This window comes from Chionomys nivalis, chromosome 13, assembly GCF_950005125.1.
Source record: "Chionomys nivalis chromosome 13, mChiNiv1.1, whole genome shotgun sequence".
NCBI classification, from domain to species: domain Eukaryota; kingdom Metazoa; phylum Chordata; class Mammalia; order Rodentia; family Cricetidae; genus Chionomys; species Chionomys nivalis.
Window position 1 is genome coordinate 5,272,727 of NC_080098.1, and position 25,797 is coordinate 5,298,523.

The window sequence follows — 25,797 nt, forward strand, 5'->3', positions numbered from 1 at the left end:
GCAGCTCTTTAATGTGGCTCCAGGGCTCTTTGTCCTGGCATGCTGTAGTGTTCTGGCACAAAGAAAGCAAGAGCAACGCCATCTTTGTCTTTGAAGATGATAGATTCCACACACTTGGTTCATTAATCTGAGTCGATGGGCTTTGCCTGGAGTTAAATATTCCCTCTTTACACAGAGGTTTTCATTTTAATCTCTAAACAGTACTGATTTTCTCAGTGACTACATTAAATGTTGCTTATAGATGGAAAATAATAAAGTGAGAGAGGAAGTTAGCATTTTAAAAATAAGGACCCTTATAGTAATATATGTATTTAAATCTCTTTTGATGTTTTACAAATATTGTCATGTGGTCTTTGTAACCACCCTACGAATCTGTGATCCATTTTCTAAATGAAAATGTAGAGACACAGAAAGTTACACAGCTGATGAGTCCTCAGATAGCTGTGCTATAAGGTGAGTCTAGGCTCTGCCTCTATGTTACCTAGTGTTTCTGTGACCTCCCTCTAGACCACCCTCATAGCTAATACAAGAGGCCAAGCAAAGTGAGTATCCACCATCTCAGACCTTCTGGTTGATCACCCACCAGCTCCTCCCTCCCACAGACTGTATGCTAATCTTCAAAGCAAAGTTTCAGACTGGAAGCTTTTAACTCAGCAAGGGTGGAGCAACCTTGGAAGAGACAACTGTGCATCAAGAACGCTCAAAATGGTTAGTGGAAGACTGAGAGTGAACAGAAACTGTATCATTGGGTGACACTCTGTATATTTTAGAAGGTTACTTTGAAGTCATAAATCCTGTTCCCTGCACTTTTAATGCACCAGTTCAGATAGGTAAGAGCAGAATGGCCATGCATCCTAGAAGAAAAAAGACAACCAGGAATAATGGAGTGAGAGTAGTTGTGCATCCTACCAGCACAGTAACACAGGGGACCAAACAAAGATTTGCGGTAAAATCCCATGTACTCTGCTGGAGTGAAAATCGATGAAAATCTATGATGGCTAGAGTTCGCCAGTAAGGGGCTGAGAAGCACATCTGTAGGGCTACCACAGCACTGGTGCTTCTGCAAGAAAAAGGATGCTGTGCATTGCTGTTAATGACAATACTATGATCCCTGGAAGTTTTGACCAGTGTTCCCCATCCAGATAAAGAGCTCTTTACCATTGGCCCTGCATAGAGGAGTGCAGCTTCTAATTTTTATATTCTGATGTGACCCGAAGGGGATGATGCATTGATAGAAAGGCTGCTGAGGTGGGGATACTACAGATCCAGGACATCTGGGCATCATTAGCCTTAGCTGGAGCCAGCCCACATGAGAGGTAGCAGGAAGGAAAAGAATGTTGAGCCAGATGTGGAAGCCATGCTAAGGGAAACACTGGCTCAATTTTTGGAAAGATTTTTCCTCAAACTCTTAAATGATTTTGGAAGCCACCTAATAATGGCCCTGAGATGAATAATTTAGCTAGACTATTGCAAGGCGGGGTGGGGGTGGGGTGGAGAATCCATCCATAAAGATGAGATTGGTTTCATTTTCTAATTCTCACTAATTAGGTTTCCAGTGGGCCCCACCCCACTGCTGGCTCACAAAACCCAGACACCTCATGACTCTTCCAGAGGCAGCAGACTCGCTAGTGACCCAGTGTCACTCCTCCTTTTAGGGGAAAAACCCAAGTTTTAGGGGAAAGTTCTCTCAAAACTGTTAGAAGCAGCTTAGTCATGAGGGATGAGTCTTAGACTGCTAGGTGTTTTCATTCTTTCGCTTCCTTTTTGGTCAGATATCATTTCAAATAATTTCCTTTGACTCTGTTAGAACTCCATCTGTCCCCGAGAGAGGATAACCACAATTTCTTCTGCAAGTGCTGGGACAATGGCTCTCCTGCAGTGATTTAGCAGCTTAGAGAAAAGTAATCACAAGGCTAGCATAGTTCCTAAAATGTCCAGCTTAGAGAAAAGTAATCACAAGGCCAGCATAGTTCCTAAAATGTCGTCCAATTAAAACCTGGGGAATCTGTGGGAGCTTGTTTAGATTTCCTTTTCTGAGACTTGGACAGGTGCCTTGATCACAGACTAAGCCATAGGGACAGAAAGAAAGTTTTTGTTGTTCTTGTGTCCTTAGCCTACAGGCCTAGCAAAAAGTACAGAAAAAAGACTTGAATAGTGTGTGCGTGTGTGTGTGAGTGTTTGTGTGTGTGTGTGTGAGTGTTTGTGTGTGTGTTCACTCATATTTGGTATATTTAGGTTTCAATAGTGCTGCAGATAGAAGCCAGGGCCTCATGAATGACAGGTGAACATGTATTTAACTCATGTCTGTTCCGTAATCATTCTGGCTAGCGATACATTAGGCTCACCAGAGTCTCTAAAGGTCATTTGATCCAAAGAGATACTGGCATAATGGAATTCTGTAGCTGCAAACATGACCTTCAGTGTTAGCTGACTAAGAGATGAGTCTTGTAATTCCCACTTCCTGAGTGCCTTGCAAGTTGTTGGACCTTTTAAGCCCTAGTGTTATTTGTAAACAAAAGTGGTTATTGTTACCAGAGAACATTTAGAGAGTTCCTGGAATAATGGTTGACATAAGCACAGCAGTCAGTAAACATTAGCTCATATTCTAATCACTTCTCCAACACTTGGGTTCTCTTTCTTCATATTCAAGTTTATACCGAATGGAGGAGGCTTTTGAACTCGTCTAAGATACTTGTGTTTCTCCCATGTATTGCACATTAGGTAAATTCTAACAGTAAACTATTCTTTAGAATAGTTAAGAATAAGAAAAAGCAGAAGGGGTCTCCAACACAGGTGCTGATGAGGCAGGAGTGATGATCCAGTGGTTAAGAACACTGACTGATTTCACAGAGGACCTAGTTTTGATTTCCAGCACCTACATGGTGGCACACAACTGCCTAGAACTCCAGTTCCGGAGGACCTGAGACTTTCTTCTGGTCTCTTCAGGTGCCAAACACACGCATGATACACAGGCATGAATGCAAGAAAAAACTCAAATACACACAAAATAAATTACTTTAAAAAATGCATGTCTAGAATATTCTGTTTAAAACAGATAAGCAGTATTCCCTTAGAAGGCCGTCTGCCCTGTCCTGGTTTGGTTTCTGTTGCTGTGGTAAACACCATGACCAAAAGCAGTCTGTGAAGGAAAGGATTAATTTTTTCTTACAGATCAATATATAGTCCATCACCAAGGGAAGACAAAGTAGGAAATGAAGGCTTCCTAGAGGCAGGAACTGAAGTAGACACCATGAAGGAGTACTGGTTCCTACCTTGATGTCCAAGTTGCTCAATTTGTTTTCTCCTATACCCCAGGATCACCTAACTAAGGGTGGCACCACTCACAGTAGACTGGGCACTCTCACATCAATCATCAACCAAGAAAATGCCCATTGGATATGTACACCCACAAGGCAATCTGATACAATCTGAGGCAATTCCTCAGCTGAGGGTCCCTCTTCCCAGATGACTCTAGTTTGTGTCAAGTTGACAAAACTAACCAGTGCACAAATGTTACTATTCGGCCTAAATATCCTATCTTAATTCTGTTTCACACCCTTTCCCAGGTTTTCCATGGTGACTATTACTTTCTTTTTTAAGAATATGTGAATACTAAATTCATTTAATTTTGTCTACAAAAAACAGAATAAAATCACCACTTGACTTGATTGATTAGCAGTGAGAGCAAAAGCAAAAGCATTGATGTGCAATTTATGTATACTAAATGCTCTTCTTTCTCTAGAAATTACTCAGAATGAAACCTAGTCATTGGGAGACTAAATCTGGAAAGATCTCAAATTGCAATAAGGAAAAGTCACAATTAGAGGGGCATGCATTCTACACCAGTGCTCATACATGCTAGTTGTATAGTCTTATGATCCAGAACCTTTTAGTTTTAGGGATCAATAAATATTATGGCATAGTCTTTCCTTATTGCATTACTTTCTTATTAGTAAAAATAAGAATAGCTATTTTTTAAAAATTACATGTATTTATTCATGTGTATTCAGGTGGGGGTGGGGAGCATCAGTGCCAAAATACAATGTTGTGAAGGTCAGAGGAAAACCCCCGAGAGTCTGTTCTTCTTCGCCCTATGAGTTCTGGGTTCTACGTCAGGTTGTTAAGCTTGATGGTAAGCAGCTTTACCACCTGAGTCGTGTTGCTGGCCCAGAGCTCTTACTATGGAGGCCATGTGTGTGAATGGATCGACCCAGCCAGGTATCCTAATGTGGGGAAAGGGGCATCCTAAGCATTGCAATGGGATGAGATTAATGGATGCTGCTGCCTTTTTATAATGTCCTGTTGTACTGAGCAGTCGGTGTTGCATGTCCTCAAGGAGGTTTTCTCTCCACCCTGCTTGTTGGATCTTGTTCTTTTCACCCATAGCCCCAACCCCGTGAAAACCAGAAGCTGGTCTGGTGTCCCGGGTCTCTGGGATGCACACACTTAACTAAACCTTGGCTATTCTCAGCAACTGTCATGACAGATGACTGCCAAACTCACCGCTTGTGGAAGCCTGATATTCAGACATTGGGGATTTTTGGCTTGCTTTAGACCCCTGACATACACCCCAAGGTTTTAGTTTTCCTGCAGGGACATGAGGCCGGTGTGACAGGTGAGGTAGATGCTGTGTTCCATTATCTTAGAATATAAACTACGGCTTCCTCTCTCCACTCACCTAGTCCAGTGGCCTGCTTTGCTGTCCTCTGGGCAGAACGATTTCCATGTTTCTCTTTCATTCTCCCTGCTTCCTATATTCCGCAGGAATGTCTTTTGCTCCTTCCATTTTAATTTAAAGAAATGTCTGTTATGTGACTTTCATGTTGCTTAATCTGAAAAATAGTCATACGCTTAATTTTCCTTCCTTTTATTTACGTGGCAGGGACACAAGTACTCTTGCGTGAACACTGAACAAAACAGTTCCAGTTTGAGGATTTATTCATTAAACCTGAAAATTATGTCACAGAGGAGAAATATTTGGCCATACTTTTCTCACTTTCTAGGCCTGCAGATGTTAGAAATTAGTATGCTTCTAGTGGTTTTCATGAAAGCTGAAAGGGTCCTTGACTACTGAGCCCTGTGCTTAGACAGCCTGAATTGCCATGCAACTGAGTTTTTCATGTAACTGTTTCTTTGCTTAATTTTCTACGGAAACACTCATCCAAACAGGATAGCCCTACCTTAAGTTTCAACATGCTTTGAGTTTTACAGCATTTAAGATTTTCCTAACTGCCCACCTCTTTTTTTCTTTCCTTTTCTTTTTTGGTTTAAAACAGGCTCTTTTGGCTGATTCAATAAGCAGTTCCTGCCAACCAGTTGCTTTTATGGTAATTGACAGCGAAGCTGATTTTTAGAGTCTTAGAATCTAAAAGGGCATTTTAGCTTAGACTTTGGGGAAGCTGAGCCAAGCTACTTGCAGAGGGAGGTACCGCAGAGCAAATGTTGACGGTCAGAGCCTGCTCTGTGTGCATGCTCATATACTGCGCCCAGAAGCCTGCAGCATATCTGTAGCCTGGGCCTCTGCTTCTTCTGACTCTCAGCACTATGCATTCTGCACCTTTACTTCTCCTGCCTGGAACCCCTGGCACTCCTACCAGAAGGGAGTCTGAAAGATCAACCGTCATGTGTGAGCAAAAGTGACCTGAGCATCATGACTGCTGGTGATGGGGGACAGCATCCCCAAGGTTCCTGAAGTACTGGGTATGGACCGAAAGGACAAGTAGTTCAAATGAAAGGAGGAAGCAAGTATTTGCTTTGAAGGAAAAAAAAAAACAAAACGCAGGAAAGAAATTACAGCATTTAGTAGCATCATCCAGTGTTAGCTGGGGATTATAAGCTTGCTGAGTTGTCCTCAGATGGTGTCAGTCTCTAAAATAGCTGGGATGTCCCCAAATCCCAGCTCAGCACAATAAATAGAAGTCCCCAAACTAGCAGATCTTTAGAGTTCTTACTTTCCAGAAAATGCACAAACGTTTCCAAGAAGAAGGAGGTTGTTTGTGAATTTCCTTCTGTTGTTCATCTGCGAACTCGACTCCTCAGGGGTGGGTCTGGATCAAAATAGCCTTTTCACACTAGGAAGCCCCAGGAATATCCACACAAAAGCATCTATGCTTTAGGCTTAAGAGACCCTAGATGCAGAGAAGCTTCCAAGTGTTGACAGTCAGCTTTTGCAACTGGTCTGAAATCCTCAAGAGTGCACTTTAGGACAGTTTTAGCCTTGAGAGAAATGCAAGCTGTCTCCCAGCTGTACCATCTTATGCAGCTCTGTCTCTGTCTTCAGACCCAGTCCTACCTGAGGACACCGAGTACACCCACATGCCTTAAATAAAGTGTAAAGTTCCCTCTTGAGACTTGTGCACAGAATAGCATTGTAAGGTCTGTTGAAAAACAAACAAACAGGGGCTAGTGAAATGGCTTATTGGATAAAAGCGCTTGCCGCGCAAGCCAAAGGACATAAGTTCAAATCTTCAGGACTCATATAAAAGCTAGGCTCTTAGTAGGAGCCTCTGTAAAACCAGTGCTTCCACGGGGAGATAGGAGATAGAGACGAAGAAACCTTGGAAACTGGAGGAACCAGCTAGTCAGCTATACAGGACAGTAAACAAGCAATTCTGCTTTGAACAAGGCAGAACCAGCAACTAAAGTTGCCCTGTGATGGCTCCCTGTGCTCTATACACCATAAACACACACATTCACACCTACAAATGTGCACATGTGTACAGACTCACTGTACACACATGTATACATACACGAGGGGGGGGGAGAAACTAATAATTAATTAGAATGCCCAAACAAGGATTTGAGTGTGAGTTTTACACATAAGAGATATTTTTAGAGGCACATTCATTTCCAAGTAAGTAGAATTTCATAATTTCACGTCTGCTGCTAGAATCTCCTTTCTCCCTGGCTTGACTAGGGAGCATCCACAGTGGTGCCAGCAACACCTAGCTACTCTGGGGGCTGCAGAACGTTAAGCTTCCTCCTCATCTGGAGGAACCCTGATCCCTCTACATGCAGGCGATGTCACTACCTGTCTGTCAGCTACAAGCTCTCTGCTTTTCCGCAATCACCACCCTCCACTGTTCCAGTCCCTTCACCGGTGGGAAGTGGCTCAGCTGTGAGCCTGAGCATCAGAATGTGGTCTTTTCTTATTTCTCCAATGTCTGTAAGTTCATGGAACTTACTCTGCTTTTGACAAATCTTTCCATTGACTAAACATCCCATAACCAATTGCTTCACTTTTGGCAACAGTTGTGGGAAAAATTGAGCAAAGACCAAAAGATTAATTTTCTCTTTCTTTCTGTCTCTCTCCTCTCCCCTCTCCCAGCCCTCGGCCCTCTCCTCTCTCGCTGTAAAATGCCCAATGTTGTCAGTTTTCCTGCCCAGAGGCCTTGACTGGCCTCTGCTCTGATTCATCTTGACCCTGTCATTAGTGAGTGCAAACAGATACCAGAAGAGCTTTGTTGTCACCAGATAGATATACACCCCAGCACAAAGTCACTAAAGCTGAAGAGTTTAGGATGGAGACCCCGAGAGGGCTCAGTGGCTGAACGCACCTACCACCTTACCTCACAAGATGGCTTTGATCCTGGGACTCACATGGTGGAAGGAAAGGACAAATTCCTGTCCTCTGATCTCAGTACATATGTGACTCACACATACATACACCCTCATTAATGTATAAATGTTATTTTTTAAAAAAATTTAAAGCAACAACCAAAGAGGCTTGACTCATAGAAAGTTTCTATAAATCAGGATTATTGAGTTCTGCAGGCTAAAAATTATTGCTGTTTTATTTCATGTACATGAGTGACTTTCTAACCCCAAATTATCCAACATGGCAGGGTGAGCCTCTTAACTGTCCAGGACAACCCAGCCGGGTCAGAAGATCCCAGGCTGACTGTACTCCAGACCCAAGCATTCTCCCCAAACCCTGTGAAATGCTGCTCAGTTGCTGACTATCCAGGCATATCGGTCTCACCCCTCAAGCTTGAGTGTAAGCAAAATGCAGAATATTAAGGTTGGGGAAGCCTCAACAGCTTCTAGGGAAGTCCTTATTTTGTAGTTGAAGAAAAGAAATCTGCCTTATGTAGTGTGATAATGCGTGGTAGTTGCTAATTGGCAAAACCAGAACAAGCCCATTGAGCGGCCCATTACGGTCATTGCTCCTCCCTGCACAGCCCTTCCCCACGAAAGCTCAACTTCCTACAGCAAATTAATCTTTCCTGCCTTGATAACTACTGGAATCTGTTTTTTAGAAAAAGAAAACTAATTTTCAGCCATCTTTCCGATTAATTTTATTCTTGGCAATTAATGAAGGAATCCTAAGAACTGGTGGGATGGCTCAGTGTTCAAGAGTAGTTTTTGCTCTGCCAGAGGACCTGCATTTGGTTCCCAGCACCCACGGCTGGTGACTCACAACTGCCTGTAACTCCAGCTGGGGGTGGAGATCTGCTGCCCTCTTCTGGCCTCCATGGGCAACTGCACACGTCTCTGTCTCTCACACACACATGCGAGAGAGCTGAAAATACAATAAATCTTTTTAAAGAAGTCCCAGAGACAAGTAACTGAACTTGTGAATGTGTGCTTCTCTTTGCAGACACTCTGGACAACGGCTCGAATAAAGGCGGCAGGTGAGCAAAACAAGTTTCCTTTGCCATTGGTGCTTTGCTGCGATGCTGTCTCCAGTGCACACTGCAGCGGGTTTGATCCTTTCTCTTCTCTTTCGCACACATGCAGTGCAGCTAACAGAAGGGGCCCGAGCAAGGATGACACGTACTGGAAAGAGATCAATGCAGCTATGGCCCTAACAAACCTCGCCCAGGGAAAAGACGAAGTACAAGGGACCACGAGCTGCATCATCCAGAAGTCTTCCCACATAGCAGAAGTAAAGACGGTCAAGCTGCCTGTGGCTCAGCGCTTCTAGTGTGGCCAGGGGTGCTGCTGAGAATGTCAGTGTTTTTAGTTTATTTACCCAAAATCCTCATCTTAAGAGCCAAAGCAGGTGTGAAGAGGACTCCCAGCCAAACCTCCTAAGTTCAGCTATCCTAAATATACCAGTCGCTTCTATAAAAAGACACATAAATTATAAAAAAGTCATTTTAATCAAAAATATTAACTTATTTTATGTTACTGAAACTATGCATCTGCGTCGCCACTACAGTAAGTGCCTTGCTTCCCTGAGATAAGCTCCAACGTGGGTGCAGTGAAGACCTGTGCCTCAAACAACCGACGTCGACACTTGCTGGACCACATCGTTCCAAACCGGTGCAGGACCGAAGCCAGAATCGCTGAAAGCCCTTGAAATAAATCCAATCACTCACACACTGAAACTTGGAAATCTGTTCAATCCAGGTGAAGTGCTTTTTTCTTTTTCTTTTTTTCTTCTCCCATGAATGCCTCTAGGGCTAGAAATTATTCTTTGTGCTTTCCAGGGTGACAGTGAGAATTTTATGTGTGTGTTTTGTTAGTATATCTGATACGTGAGCAGCTTCCAAAATGAAAGGTGCAGCGGGCTCACTTGATGTGCATGACTCACGTGATGTATACGTTTAAGAAGAGACACTTTCAAACTAGTAATTACAGCATGCTTTAATCAGAAATTATTTTCCCGATCACTGTGGAAAGCATCCCAATGCCCTTTAAAACTAATGTGGATTTTTCTTTTTCGAAGTTTTGCAAAGAGCCTTATTATATAAATCGCTGAATTTTGTTCCTGTGCAAAACTAAACCTATAGTTTAGTTTTAAGACATGATCTTGCTTGCATTGGTCAGTGTTCCTTTGTGGTGGAAACTGGCTTTCAAATGGAGTAACTAAGCTTTTTATTTGGTTTATTTCAAGTCACGATTCTAATGGACAATTTGTATTGCAACAAGAACAAGAAAATGAAGGGAAAATATCTGTATGTGGATATACATATATGCAGAAAATTGATTTTTAAAATTTAAAACATATGGGAAACAAAACAGAAACAGTCTCTGGTTTGTGCCAAGTAGGACATTCGAGTAAAATGTAAATGAAGTCTTGCATTGAAAGAAAGAACATTTTGTTTCTAACTGACACTACCACTGAGTGGAAACAATCACTATCAAAGGAAAAGGGCATCCTTGCCGTTAAACACCCTAACAGCTTGGGAACACTCGAAACCTACGGAATGTGGGGACACCGAGCAGAGGAAAGCAAAGTGAAAAGACACCTAGTTTGGAGTGGGGTTTTCTGGGCGTGTAATCTAGTTCTTAGATTTTTTTTTTTTTTTTGACTGGAAAGCACTTTTGCCAAATGTGAATGACATTCAGTAACATGGCATGTGCTGAAATTTTTCTTTATTTTACAAAAAGCTTTTACAAGTCAAAGGTTGCTCTTTGCTGCTGAGTGGACATGACTGCCTGGATGGCCATTGTAAGACACTTTTTCATGTATCATAGCCTTGTGGGGTGGGGTATCCAGTGTGATGAAGATCACTTGATATGAAAATATTTTGTATGTATTTTTACTGTTTTCTTAAGCGCAGTCTGCAGTAGCAGGAAGCCCTAGGTGAGGTGTTTACGTGATGACCGTATGAGTGAATGAAGTATTGGCTTCTGCTACTGCATCCTCAGTACTCTCAGACCCAGGGTGCAAAGTGGCAGCCAGCACAACGCCTCTGCCCAGACCTGAGTGTGGCAGTGAAGGACAAGGACAAATACTTCACTCTTTTTCATACTATTATAAGTTATTCTGGTATTAAATATTTTAATAAAAGTGTTTTTGTTTTACCGTGTTGCAATTATAAAAATGAAAGCTGGTTGTATTTTATTTGAAATTGTCATATTATATTTTTTCCATCTTTTGGGAAAAAAAATCAGTGAATTTGTTCTGTATTATGAACACAAACCAATGACAGGACACATGATTTCTTTCAATTACCAAAGCTTGGAGTCCAGCCTGTACACACTTCAAAAAAAAACATATCATTAGCATATCCCCAGCAATGTCTCCAATTACAGTTACTTTTAATTTATTATTTTTCTTTCATTGCTGTTGTCTGAATTGTCTGGAACTCAGAGACTCCTTCACCCCTTAAAAGCACCTTAAACAACACTGAGCCAGCAGCCGAAAGGCTAACACGTAATTTATATTGAAGACAGAGACTCGCCTTCTTTTTATCTTACAATTGTATTTTAATAAAATTACTCACTGTCGGGAGTTCTTGACAGATTTAAAATAAAAGTTCATTTCTAGACTTCAGTGATCATATGGGTTTTGTTTGCCTTTGAAAGCTGGCCAGTGGGAAAAAGCAGTAGACAGGAGCGGCTCACATGTGGGTCATGGAATGGGGAGTGCTATAGTTGGATCAAGTTTGAATTCCATCACTTGAGGCCACCAACCCACCTGTTAAGACCCAAGGACAAGAGCACAACACAGACTGTTCAAATACTGAATTGCACTGAATTCTTTCTTTCCATAGTTAATACAATAGCACTCTTTCTCTGTATTTGTTCATTCGTGGATTTTAATTAACTCATAAAATTTTCTTATTAGCATATAATATAATGGACTTCATCATGGCATTTGCATACTTATATGTTTTTATACTGGGTTCAACAGCACCTCCATTCATTACTGTGTGTTCTATACAGGAGAAAAGCTTGGCTTGGAAGCCAGGCAGATCTGCATTGCCCTGCTAGCTCTGCCCCCCCCCCCCCCACACACACACCATGACTGCAAGATCCAGACTCAATGTTCAGGGTTTTTATATGCAAAATATGAGGAAGGAGCTAGCCCTTGTAGACTTTGTGAAAAACGTTGAAAGACTGGATGATACATAGGATACAGGAACCAGCAAGATATCTCAATGGGAAAAGACTTTGCTACCAAATCTGACAAGATTTTGCTCTCCAGAACCCACATAGTAGAAGGATAAAATTTACCCCTGTAAGTTGTCCTTTGATCTCCACACTCATGAAGTGAAATAAACAAATACGAACTATTAAAATGCCTACTACAGTAAGTGGAAAACACCATCACATTGTTTGTCCATGTGATGTTTGTGTAGAGGATGAAAGTGCAGGTGGAATAGGAGACACAAATACCCTGACAGAAATCTCGAAGCATGGAAAACTTTCTGACTTGAAAGACGGCAGTGGTGACGTTGGTAGCAGCGTTAGATGCTCATTGACATCACTTTGAACTGGTACACCAAAGCATGAAGTAGAGCAAAAGCGAGGGAAACAAACACACCAAAGACAAGGGCACTTACTGGTGTCCTTCACTGGGGTGACAAGGACTGCTTTTCCTTCTGTCCACTGCTCAAGATGACCAAACTCAACCTCATGCCTGTGTTCCCTGCATGCTCTAAATAGCAGTGTTTAACACACAATGCCACCGGCCACAGTCCTCTTTTTAAATTCATCCAGCTCAATGATAGCAAACAGACTAATGACAGAGAATAGGAATGAGCCAAGCAGATTCCCATGGGAGCGAGGAAGGTCACCTGTGTCCTGGAAGGCAGCATTGTGGGGCCAGAGTTCCATCAGTGAAACCAAGTCTGTGCAGTTCACTGAGATGGTGGGTGAAACACTTTGCAAGCTCACAAGTGTGTACAAAGCTGTGATTATAAGTGTGTGCCACACCCCCATGGTCATGATAACCATCCTTCCTGACAATGTAGGGCATGGTTTCCATGGAGCGTACAGAGTCCCTTGTTTTACTAGACACGTGATGTACCATTCGGGTCCTCCTGAGCACAGTTTCTTGACTTGGGCTTCTTTGTGACAACAAAACCAGAGTATGACAGCTGCTTTCCACCCACAGGGATCCTGCTGACAAAACCTGTCTGGGTTTGGGGGAAACAATGTGTTCTCACAGGACTCTATAGGAATCTACCACACGCAAAGACTGTAGGGCTTAGAAAACAAATAATAGTCCACAGTCAGTTTCTACATATTTGGCCTGTAACACATCAAATATGATAGTTTTGTTTTGGCTTTAATCTAATTGATATACAGTAGTTCATCAGTGGAGTGTGGTATCTATCTACTGATATGTTATAGAATAATCAAGTTAGGGCAACTAGCATATCCCTCTGAAGTTTCATTTCTTTGTGGCAAACACTCTACGTCCTCTCCTCTAGATACTTTAAAGTATTTAAGTATTTTGAAGTTTACAGTAAGGATATTATTGCCAACTATGGGGGGCTCTAGAGCACACCCTTCTTGTATATTCTGTCTTTGAACTCTACCTCTATTATCTCTCTGCTTCCTCCATGCCTTCAATGCTAACAAAATAATTATAGAACAATGTACTTGGGTTTTTTTATTTTTAGGGGACCTCCACCCAGCTCCCAAATAAATACACAGAAACTTATTCTTACTTATGAACACCAGCCTTAGCTTGGCTTGTTTCTAGCCAACTTTTTTAAGTTAAATTGTCTCTTTAACTATGTTTTCCCTCTGGGTCTTTTTACCTTTCTTTATTCTATATATCTTTCTTTCCTTCTTACTCTGTGGCTGGCTGGCTGGCTGCCCTGGTGTGGGAAGTCCTTCTGTATGTGTTGCTTTTGTTGGTTAATGAATAAAGCTATTTTGGCCATTCGTTTAGCAGAATAAAACTAGGCAGTAAGTCCAAACAAAGATACACAGAGAAAGTAGGTGGAATCTGAGAGACACTATGTAGCCACTCAAGAAGCAAGATGTGAGGTAACAAGCCACAAGCCTCAAAGTAAAATAATAAACTAACAGCAATGGGTTAACTTAGAGAGGGCTAGCCACTAATAGCCCAAGCCATCAGCCAGACAATTGCAACAGGTATTAAGCTTCTGAGTGGTTATTTGGAAACAGGCAGGAAGAGAGAAACAGGTCCAGGACAGCAGAGGGACAGAAAGCCTTCCCTCTACACTGCCCCCTGGCGTCCTCTTCTCCCTTTCTCTCTCTTTGCTCTTCTTGAGCCTAGATTTCTCTTCCTATCTATTCTTTGCACACCAGCCCCACCTATTTCTCTCTTCTGCTTCACCATTGGCCATTCAGCCCTTTATCAGACCAATCAGGTGTTTTAGGCAGCCAAAGTAACACAGTCCTGCAGAGTTAAACAAATGTGACATGAAAGAATGCAACACTTGTTTGCATCATTAAACAAATAATGCACTAAACAGCATAAACAAATGCAACGCACCTTAAACTAATATTTCACAACAAAACAAACATGGGAACACATATGTCTTCAAATGCACCAATTTCATTTCATTCAGATGTGTATCCAGAGGTCATAATTACATCATATTGGATAGCTGTTCTTAAGTATATACTATTTGTTTTAATCTATTTTGTTTGAGGATATTCCATCCTAATTTGTATAATTATCCTAATTTACCTTCCAACAATATGCATGGGTTCCCTTTCTTTCACATACTTGGCAGCTCTTGCTATATTCTGTTTTCTACAATAGCAATCTCTACTGAATTGAGGTGAAGTCTCTCAGGGTATCCCCTAGTAATTAATGTCAAAAAATTGTTTTCATTCTGATGTGTTCTCTTGAGAAATGTCTATGTTGCTAAAATTTCTTCCCTGGGGAAGATTTGAACATCTACTTGCTCGTCCTAAGATTCTCACAGTAAACCAAAATCCAGATCTACCTCCACTCACCCTGGGAGTCAATGGTGTTATTGAGCTTTCTTACAGAAAGTAGGTGAGGGGTTACTGACCAGAGCATGGATCAAAGCTACACTAGAAGGTCTTCACCCAACATGGGTAATACATCATAGATGGAGCCCATTTTCTCTTATTCTTACCTAGTCTTTTACTCTAATCTCTCACCCATACCCAATGATCATGTCCAAATAGGAAACAATTTCATCAAAATGTCTTAGGAAGAGTGGCTTGATACGGATGTGAGCACCTAGTGATCCCCCCAATCCCCTCCTTCTAGAAACAAATGTCAACAGTTTGTATTTTCCTTTTATGGAGTTGAGTTCCTGTATCCAGTACCACCTATACATTAACATCTGGTCATGGGCAGTTTGCATGAATCTCCAAATCTGTAGATCATCTCTTCCTTCTGTTGACCAGTTGTCATGGGGATGGCTTTTTAGCTTGATGTAATCTCATACTTTTTTTTTTTGCCTGATTTTGGGGATTCCTGTCTGAAAAACACCTCTACCTAGTCCGGTGTCTTGAAGTGTTCTTTCTACTAGTTCCATGGTTTGAGGTCTTATGCTCAATTTTTTTAAAACTAATTTTAGTTGGTTTTTACATATTGTCAGAGATTCAATGATTGGTTTGTTGACTTTGAATAAAAGCTTAAAATTTAGTTCTTTACAAAATTGTAAGTGTAACTTTGTATTAGTTGTAGAGATATTTATATAGTTTCAGGGGATAGAAAGTCCCACACCTCATTGAGAATAAGAAGTTCACACCAAAAGATAAATCAATAATACACTGTTTTCTCTATCAAGAAAACATTCCTATGACAAAAATGTCAGGTAAACTCAGTGCCCTTAAGGTGTCTTGTTTACACTGAATGAGGCTGTCATAACACTGCTGTGTGGACGGCCTTGTGTTTCTGCATCTCCAAGTAATTAGTGCTTTTAAATTAGATACTCAGATGGTTAATAATGGGCCAGTGTAGGTGCTTGGAGTTTCTTAAGAAGTTATATAAAATCATTTTAAAATTCTGCCAGTTTGAAATTTACATTTCCAGTGATTAGGTATTTCTGATCATCTGCTATTTGGCCAGAACATTGAACGGAATAGACTTTCCCAAATTTGATAGGCAGTAGGTCATTGTCTTGTCTTCCCTTGTATTTTTGAAGATGGGTGACCCTAATTAAGGTTTGGTATTTCTCTTCTGTGAACCATTTGCTCATGGTTTTTCTTCTTTTGCATATCTATATATAGATATATAATAAGTACCTTGTCTGAAAGGAGATGGGAGTGTTTTTCTGTTGTTTTAAGTTTTAAACTTTGAATAGCACCCACATACACATCTAGTGTGTTTGGAGGTCCTAGAAGCTACTCGTATACCCTTGACCAAAGACGGGTCCTTCTCTATTTGGGGAAGGCCGTCCTCTTCAACCGAGCCTGCAGCTTTGGGAGGGACTCACATGGAGCAGTGAGTGGCCTAGCCAGCCACATCAGCAAAATCAACCCTGGCAATCAATAGAGTGACAGATGTCGCAGCCAGATGGCCCTCACATCCCACATCTAGTTTGTATGGGGTGGTCCCACACAGCTTTGCCCTCAGCATTCAGAGCACAAAATACAGAGCCAGCCTGCTGATAACCTATCCTGCTCCCTGACACTACAGTCTTAGACTTGACAGTCAGGTCATACCTGTGCATTCATCTGTGACATACAGATCACAACAGGAGCTGTTCCTTCTCATGAGGGGAGTAACAGCATGGTCTGAATGTAAAATGTCCTCACAGGCTCATGTAGTCAAACTCCTGCTCCCAGATAGTTGCACTGTTTCGGGGTTGTGGAGTTTTGGGATTCAGCATCTAGCTTTGTTTTGCTTTGGAACTTGCTGATATTAACCAGGGCCATCTGTGTAACCATGGGTTTGAAGCTGTCCAGTGGAGTCTGATAGACTCAACCACAGTGCACAGCTGAAGATGCTCACTGCCCCTCTCTGGTCAGAATCCATCAGTTGTCAACAGTTCTCAGAGCCTCATCTGTGAGAGAGTGAAATGCCCCCCCCCCCAGGCTGGAAAGGTCTCCTGGGCAACACTGAGGGACTCAAGCCTCTCAAATGATCTCTCTATGCAGCTGAGAATCATATCAGTACCTTGAAAACACCTTGTTTATCCTTATCTCATTCATGTCTAGGCCATGGTAAGAGAAATGAAGTCTTCAGCCCCACTTCCTTTTTTTTTCTGCTATAATATTAACCTTGCCTGGAACTAATTTCCTTCCATGATACACTGTGACTCAAGTCCTTGTCTTTTAAGGAAGGGATTAACTGTGGGATGTTTCAGGACACTTGTTTCAATTTTAGCATGATACTTACCAGTCTGTGGTCTCAGGTTCACGTTCAGTTACCTTTCTTGTAGCTCAGCTCCCAGAAATACCTACACAGGAGCGACAATGCCCACAGTGGGCTTTCTCAATTGAGGTCCCCTCTTCCTAGCTTGTGTCAAGTTGACAGGAACTAACCAGTATAGTACTTGTGGGTGCATCAAGTAGAGATAAAAGTAACTGTGAATTCCCCTCTTCTACAGAGGTCTCAGAAAAATTATGTTCTTACAATTTTTTTATTGTCCCCTCACTTCATATTCAGTAGTTCCTTCTCATTCTTATATTATTTTTATATTTTGGGAGGAGTTATGCTACTTTGTAATGATCTGTCTAGTTTCAAATATATGTAGCCCAACATTATCATGGTTCCTTCTTCACAGAACTTCAGGCTTGACTGCTAGAGAGCCGGAATACTCCCAGGTCAATAAAGATGGAGTAGCCATGGAGAACTGATAACCTCTATTTCATGTTCACCTTCTCACAGGCAGTTAAACTTAAATGGGCACTATAAAATCTCTTCAACCAACAAACCCAACCTTTAATTACTAAAGCCTTAACGGCCTCTACATTTTGGATCTCCTAACTCCCTAAAGAACTGTCAATTTAACCATAACTACCTAACAACTGCCAAGCCAGACTTTACAAGCCGCTGTTGAGAGTTCAGCTATATAAGGCTGATTTTAAAAATGATTGGCATTTCATGGCATTTGATCACTGTGCTGTAAGTGACCACGAATCATTTTCTTCAAAGCATGGACAAAGATTACCATCTTTCTCCACATGATTAGTTCACTGCTTATTCTTCCATGTCTGCCCAAACCAAACAGGTAAATAAGGTCAGCTCTAAGAGGGGAACAGAGACTATAGGAAATAAAGCCTTCCAGGACATCTCCAGCCTCTCCAAGCTTCATTCTTGCTCTCCCTTATGCTAGAATTGTTTCTTTTGGAGGCCTATCTAATATTCAACCTTTTTTGCTCCCAGCAATTTAATCTTCCTACTTTGAATACCTTTAACAAAACTCAGACTGTCTGATGAGGTACACAGTGCCATGGATGTGTCATGGCCTTATCAAGACCCTGAGGTTAGTTAGTTGCAGGTCCCCATTGTTCTCAGAGCCTGCTTCCTTTATGAGGTGTAATGTAAAAGGAGACTTCTTCTCCATTTCCAGGACACCCAGACCCAAATAATCACACAGAAACTATATTAATAACAATACTACTTGGACTATTAGCTCAGGCATCTTCTTAATTAACTCCTATATCTTAAATTAGCCCATTTCTATTAATCTGTGTGTAGGCATGAGGCTGTGACTTATTGATAAGGACCCAGCATCTGTCTCCTTCAGCAGCTACATGGCATCTCCTCAACTCCACCTACTCTCTCTATCTGTGTTCAGATTTCCCACTTGGCTTTACTCTACTAAACCATTGACCAAAACAAATTTATTCATTATTAAATGAAAGTAATACATATACAGAAGAACGTCCCACATCATCTCCCCTTTTCTGTCTAAGTAAAAGGGAAGGCTTTAACTTAACATAGTAAAATTTCATGTGCAAAACAAGCAAGAACCATAGTTACAATATTTAGTCCATTTACATTTGGAAAATTAAGAAAAATACTCTATCATCTTTCCTATCTTCGTGAGTCTAAAGTTTTATATGTAACTTATACTTTATCATAACTAAGGAAAACTAACTGTAACTATCTTCAACTCTTCAATGACCTCAGAAGAATATAATATTACCTAAGTAAACAGGAAGTGCATTGTAAGCAACTTTCAAAGTTCTTGAAATGACAGAAACATCTCACCCAAAGTTCTGCAACATTGGGGCATCCATCTTCAGCTGACAGGCCCATAGTATCTTGCAGACTTTTCCATGAAGCAGGAAATTTGAAAGGCTGTTTTGCCTATATTGTGTCTTTCTTTTGTGTCCTGCAGAATGTTTGGCAGACACTTTCATAAAACAGGAACTCTGAAGGACTGTCTCACCTTCTGTGTGTGTGTGTGTGTGTGTGTGTGTGTGTGTGTGTGCCACCTTCTTAAGGCAAGGTCAGCAGCCATTTTTCTGTGAGTCCTACATATCCAGATTATATAACATACCATCAAGCAGTCCAGGCAAGAGCAGTTTCTTGCCCAAATGGCTAACCTTGTTACACTGAAGGCAAACTCCATAAGGAGCCTTTTTGATGCCCATCATCCTCTTGAAGTAATTAGTGCTGCCAGAAGCAGACATCTCTCATTGTCAAGAAAAGTCTAAGTTCTTAAAACATTTTAAATGTTATATTCTGTAAGTCTTTGAAGTGTGGAAGATTATCTATCTGAAATATCTAGAAAACCTAACCAACATGACTACAAGTTTGACAATAATAGGTGACTATCAATTAATCCATGATTTTTATTATACATTACATTTTAAAATGAGCTGGATAAACATAATACCTTAAACAAGAGCAAATATATATATATATAAATATATATATATACACATTGTAACATATTGATCTTAAATTTATATCAATAGATTCATATCCTTAGATGTGCCTAGCAGCCAGGGGTCGCATGCCCACCCCTCACATGAGCATGAGTCACAAGTTCTCGGTTCACCTCTAGCACGTTGGCACCCAGGACCACATTCTGGTGCCACAGCAGCTTTTCAATACATTGTTGTTTCTTAAGTGAGTTTTATTTGCCTCTCACTAAATTCAGAGTACTTAGGACACTTTGAGACTTGTAGATAAATCCCAGCCAGCTGGGGAAAGGGTGGAGGAAGGTTAATATGTGAATTACGTTGGTGATTTCCCAAAAATTAGTCACCAACACACAAAATACTCACTAAGACTTTTTGCTGCTGCTGTTCCTTGGGGCAATGCAGGCCCATAATCCCAGGACTTGGGAGGCGGAAGTAGAAGGGCCAAGTGTGATGCTTGTCTAGGCTACCAGTGACCCTGTCTCAAAAAACCAAAGCAGTGTTTATCCACACCCTCTTATGAAAGGGGAAGGAGTAAGTGGGAGACAAGCAGGTAAGACAATGATACAAGTCAAAGATGGGGAGACTGAACCAAATACTTTGAAGTGGCTTAGAAATGACCTAGACCAGGGCAGGCCTCAGACAGTCAACTCCATGAGAGCAGGAGCTTATCCAGACCAGAGGACTGGGTCAGTGACCAAGGCCAGAGCAGGACTGAGGCAGTGAGCTCCACAAGAGCTAGACTGAACTAGCTACCTAGACAAGAGTGGGACTGAGAAAGTGAGATCCATGGGAGCAAGAGCGGATCTAGTCCAGGAACATTTGCAGACTGGGACTGAGCCAGCAACCTTGACCAGAGCAGATCTGAGACAGTGAACTCCAGAGGGACAGGTACAATGGAGCAACCACTGAGTGAGTGGGCCAGAGAAGGACACCATAGCGGGTAGAATGTGAATCTGGGACCTTAAAGGGAGTAGACCTAAACCAGGACTCCTGTGGGTGTGGGCATGAGTCTAGGACCTCCAAGGAACTAAGCCTGAGCCAGGACCTCTGTGGGTCTGGGGGTAAATCTGGGACTTCTAAGGGAATAGGCAGGAACCAGAGATCTCTGCAAGTCCAGGTATGAGTTTGGACCTCAGAGGAAGTAGGCCTAAGCCAAGTCATCAGCAGGTCTGCACATACCCAAGGAACTCCAAGGAAGTGGATTAGATCCAGAGATCTTTGCAGGACCAACCCCAAGCTAGGGACCTGTGCAGGAATGGATCCAGACCAGGGACATTTACAGAAACAGGTCTGAGCCGACAACCTAGACTAGAGCAGGCCTGAGACAGCAAATTTCAAGGGGGTGGAGCAAACCCTGGAAGTGCTGAGCACCCTCCAGAAACACAGAGTGACTAATGAGGTAACTAGAACTGTGGCACTGACTGTACCATAAGAAACAACCATCTGAGCCTTGGATTCATTGGCATCTAGAAGACTAATGACCAGAATCACACATAGCCCCAACTACACCAATTAGAGGAAAAGATGAATGAAAAAGGTAAGAAAACACACAACACCACAAGGAGCAATGCAACACCAGTAAAATCTAAAGACCCTACACCAGAAAGGCTTGAACAATCAAATATAGATGAAATAAAATGACCTAAAAATAACTTCAGGAGGATGTTTGAAACTCTTAAAGAGGTAATAAGAAATTCCCTCAAAGAAATGGAGGAAAAGACAAACAAAAAAAATTAGAAGACATCAATAAATCCCTTAAAGAAAACCAAGACAAAGCAATCAAATATATGAAAGAAACTATTCAAGACTTGAAAGCTGAAATAGGGACAATGAAGAAAACAGAGCCAAAAGAATTATAGAAACAGAAATCATGAGAAGACTATCAGGAACCACAAATGCAAGCATAAACAGCAGAATACAAAAGATGGAAAAGAGAATCTCAAGCACAGAAGACAATAGAGGAAATAGACTCATCAGTCAAAGAAAACATTAAATCTAACAAAAGCTTAACCCAAAATATCCAGGAAATATAAGACACCATAAAAAGATCAAACCTAAGAATAATAGCTTTGAAGAAAGCGAAGGAGTTCAACTTAAAAGCACAAAAAATAAATTTAACAAAATCATAGAAGGAAACTTCCCCAACTTAAATAAAGATATGCCTATGAAGATACAAAACACTTACAGAACACCAAACAGACTAGGTCAAAAACAAAGTTCCATCACCACATAATAATCGAAACACTAAACATACTGAATAAAGAAAGAATATTAAGAGCTGAAAAGGAAGAAGGCTAAGTAACATAAAGGCAGACCTATCAGAATTACACCTGACTTCTCATTAGAGACAATGAAAGCCAGAAGGTCGTAGTCAAGTGTTATGCAGACATTAAGAGCCCACAAATGCCAGTCCAGACAACTATACCCAGCAAAACTTATAATCACCATGGAAGGACAAAACAAGATATTCCAAGACAAAACCAGATTTAACCAATACCTAGCCACAAACCCAGCCCTACACAAAATATTAGAAGAAAAACTCCAACCCAAGGAACTTGGCTACATCACCACAAACACAGACAATTGATGGTATCATAGTAGCAAATCCCAAAGAAGGGAAAAACACACAAATTGACATCACCAACAATGAAAACTAAACTAACAGGAGATAGTAATCACTGGTCATTAATATACATTAATATAAATGGACTCAACTCACCTATAAAAAGACACAGGCTAACAGATGGAATATGAAAACAGAAAATATCCTTCTTCTGCATACAAGAAATACACCTCAACCTTAAAGACAGACATTACCTCAGAGTAAACTGTTGGGAAAAATTTTCCAATCAAACAGACCTAAGAAACAGGTACTGTAGCTATTCTAATATCTAAGAAAATAGACTTCAAACTAAAATCATCAAAAGAGGCAAAAAGGACATTATAATAATCACAGGAAAAATCCATTAAGAGGGAATAGCAATACTGAACATCTATGCCCAAAATACTAGGGCAATCTCATATATAAAAGAAACACTTCTGAAGCTTAAATCATACATTAAACCCCACACACTAATAGTGGGAGACTTCAACACTCCACTCTCACCACTGGACAGGTCAGTCAGAAAAAAATGAACAGAGAAATAGGAGAATAAACAGATGTTATCACTCAAATGGACTTAACAGACATCTATAGAATATTCCATCAAAATAGAAAAGGATATACCTTCTTCTCAGCACCTCATGGAACTTTCTCAAAAATTTACAACATACTTGGTAACAAAACAAACATCAAAAAAAAGCAAAAAGTTGGAATAACCCCATGTATGTTATCAGATAACCATGCTTTAAAACTAGAATTCAACAGCAATACTAATTTCAGAAGCTCACAAACACATGGAAATTAAACAATCCGCACCTAAATCATTACTGGATCAAAGAAGAAATAAAGGGAGAAATTAGAGACTTTCTAAAATTCAATAAAAATGACCACACAATATACCCAAATTTATGGAACACAATGAAAGCACTGTTAAGAGGAAAGTTCATAGCATTAAACGGCTACATAACGAAGCTGGAAAAATTCCACACTAGCTAGTTAACAGAACATTTGAAAACTTTAGAACAAAAAGAAGCAAACTCACCCAAGAGAATTAGATGGTGGGAAATAATTAAATTGAGAGATGACATCAACAAAATAGAAGCAAAGAAAACAATGCAAAGAATCAATGACAAAGAGTTGGTTCTTCAAGAAAATCAACAAAGTAGACAAATCTTTATCCAAACTAACCAAAAGGCAGAGATAGACTATCCAAATTAACAAAATCAGAAATGAAAAGGGAGATATAACAACAGACATGGAGGAAATACTGAAATCATCAAGTCATATTTCAAAAGCCTGTACTCAACAAAATTGGAAAACATAAAGGAAACAGACCACTTTCTGGATAAATATCACTTACCAAAATTAAATCAAGACCAGATAAGCAAGTTAAGCAGACCTATAAGTGCTGAAGAAATAGAAACAGCCATCAAAAGTCTTCCAACCAAAAAAAAAGCCCAGGACCAGATGGTTTTAGCTCAGAATTCTACAAGATTTTCAAAGAAGAACTAATACCAATACTCTTCAAATTGTTCCACACAATAGGAACAGAAGGAACTTTGCCAAACTCTTTTATGAGGCTACAATTACCCTGATACCCAAACCACATAAAGACATTACTAAGAAAGAGAATTACAGACCTATCTCACTCATGAATATTGATGCAAAAATTCTCAATAAAATACTGGCACTTCAAATCCAAGAACACATCAGAACTATCATCTACCATGATCAAGTCAGCTTCATCTTAGAGATAGAGGGATGATTCAACATATAAAAATCTGTCAATGTAATCCACCATATGAACAAACTAAAAATTAAGATTGACATGATTATCTCATTAGATAAAGAAAAAGTTTTCGACAAAATACAACATTCCTTTATGATAAAAGTCTTGGAGAAAGCAGGGATACAAGGGATATACCTAATCATAATAAAGGCAATATACAGCAAGACAACAGCCAATCCAAACTAAATGAAGAGAAACTCACAGTGATCACACTGAAATCAGGAACAAGATCCACTCTCTCCGTATCTATTCAATAGAGTTCTTGAGGTCCTAGCTAGAGCAATAAGATACCAAAAGGAGATCAAGGGGATACAAATTGGAAAAGAAGAAGTCAAACTCTCATTGTTTGCTGATGATATGATAGTTTACATGAGTGATCCAAAAATTCTACCAGGGAACTTCTAAAACTCATAAACATTTTTAGTAATGTAGCAGGATACAAGATTAACTCAAAAAAATCAGTAGCCCTTTTATACATGAATGATAAAAAGGCTGAGAAAGAAATCAGAGAAACATCACCCTTAACAACAGCCACAAATAGCATAAGATATCTCAGAGTAACTCTAACCAAACAAGTGGAAGACTTGTATGACAAGAACTTTAAATCTTTGAAGAAAGAAATTAAAGAAGACACCAGAAAGTGGAAAGATCTCCCATGCTCTTGAGTAGGCAGAATTAACATAGTAAAAATGGCAATCTTACCAAAAGCAATCTACAGATTCAATGCAATGCCCATCAAACTCCCAGCAAAATTCTTCACAGACCTGAAAAGAACAGTACTCAATTTCATATAGAAAAGCAGAAAAAAAAAAAACAGGATAGCCAAAACAATCCTGTACAATAAAAGAACTGGAGACATCACAATGCTGGACTTCAAACTCTATGACAGAGCTACAGGACTGAAAACAGCCTGATATTAGCATAAAGATAGACAGGAGGACCAATGGAACTAAATCAAAGACCCAAATATTAATTCACATGCCTTCGAACACCTGATTTTTCACAAAGAAACAAAAAATATGAAATGGAAAAACTAAAGCATATTTAACAAATGGTGCTGGTATAACTGGATAACCACATGTAGAAGAATGAAAATAGATCCATATCTATCACCATGCACAAAACTCAAGTCCAAATGGATCAAAGACCTCAACAACACTGAACCTCATAGAAGAGAAAGTGGGACGTACACTTGAATGCATTGGCACAGGAGACCACTTCCTAAATATAACCCCAGGAGCACAGACACTGAGAAAAACAATGGGACCTGCTGAAACTAAAAAGCTTCTGTAAAGCAAAGGACATGGTCAACAAGACAAAACAACAGCGTACAGAATGGGAAAAGTTCTTCACTAACCCCACATCAGACAGAGGTCAAATCTCAAAGATATACAAAGAACTCAAGAAATTGGTCATCAAAGAAACAAATAATCCAATTTTAAAAAAGGAGTACAGACCTAAAAAGAGAACTCTCAAAAGAGGAATCTAAAATGGCTGAAAGACACTTAAGGAAATGCTCAACTTCCTTAACCATCAGAGAAATGCAAATCAAAACAACTCTAAGATTCCATCTTATACCTCTAAGAATGGCCAAGATCAAAAACACTGATGACAACTTATGCTGGAGAGGTTGTGGGGTAAAGGGAATACTCCTGAATTGCTGGTGGGAATGCAAGCTGTTAGAGTCCCTTTGGATGTTAGTGTGGCGATTTCTCAGAAAATTAGGAAACAACCTTCCTCAAGACCCAGTAATACCACTTTTGGGTATATATCCAAAGGATGCTCAATTGTGCCACAAGGACATGTGCTCAACTATGTTCATAGCAGCTTTGTTTGTCATAGCCAGAACGTGGATACAACCTAAATGTCCTTCAACCAAAGAATGGATAAGGAAAATGTGGTACATTTACACAGTGGAGTACTACACAGCAGAAAAAAAAAC

General features: G+C 40.4%; 1 protein-coding gene across 3 annotated transcripts in view; it reads left to right on the forward strand.

The window, feature by feature from the left end:
• Mkx (mohawk homeobox) overlaps nucleotides 1-25,797 on the forward strand; it is a 202,030-nt gene that overhangs the window by 59,163 nt on the left and 117,070 nt on the right. For 2 of the 3 annotated variants that reach the window (XM_057788131.1, XM_057788132.1), the window contains exons 6-7: nucleotides 8,600-8,633; nucleotides 8,740-10,755. The exons of the other annotated variant lie outside the window; for it this stretch is intronic. In XM_057788131.1, the coding sequence (XP_057644114.1) occupies nucleotides 8,600-8,633; nucleotides 8,740-8,926 (221 nt within the window). In that variant the 3' untranslated portion in view covers nucleotides 8,927-10,755. Of the gene's footprint in view, nucleotides 1-8,599; nucleotides 8,634-8,739; nucleotides 10,756-25,797 lie in introns of those variants that run through there. 3 annotated transcript variants of the gene reach the window in all.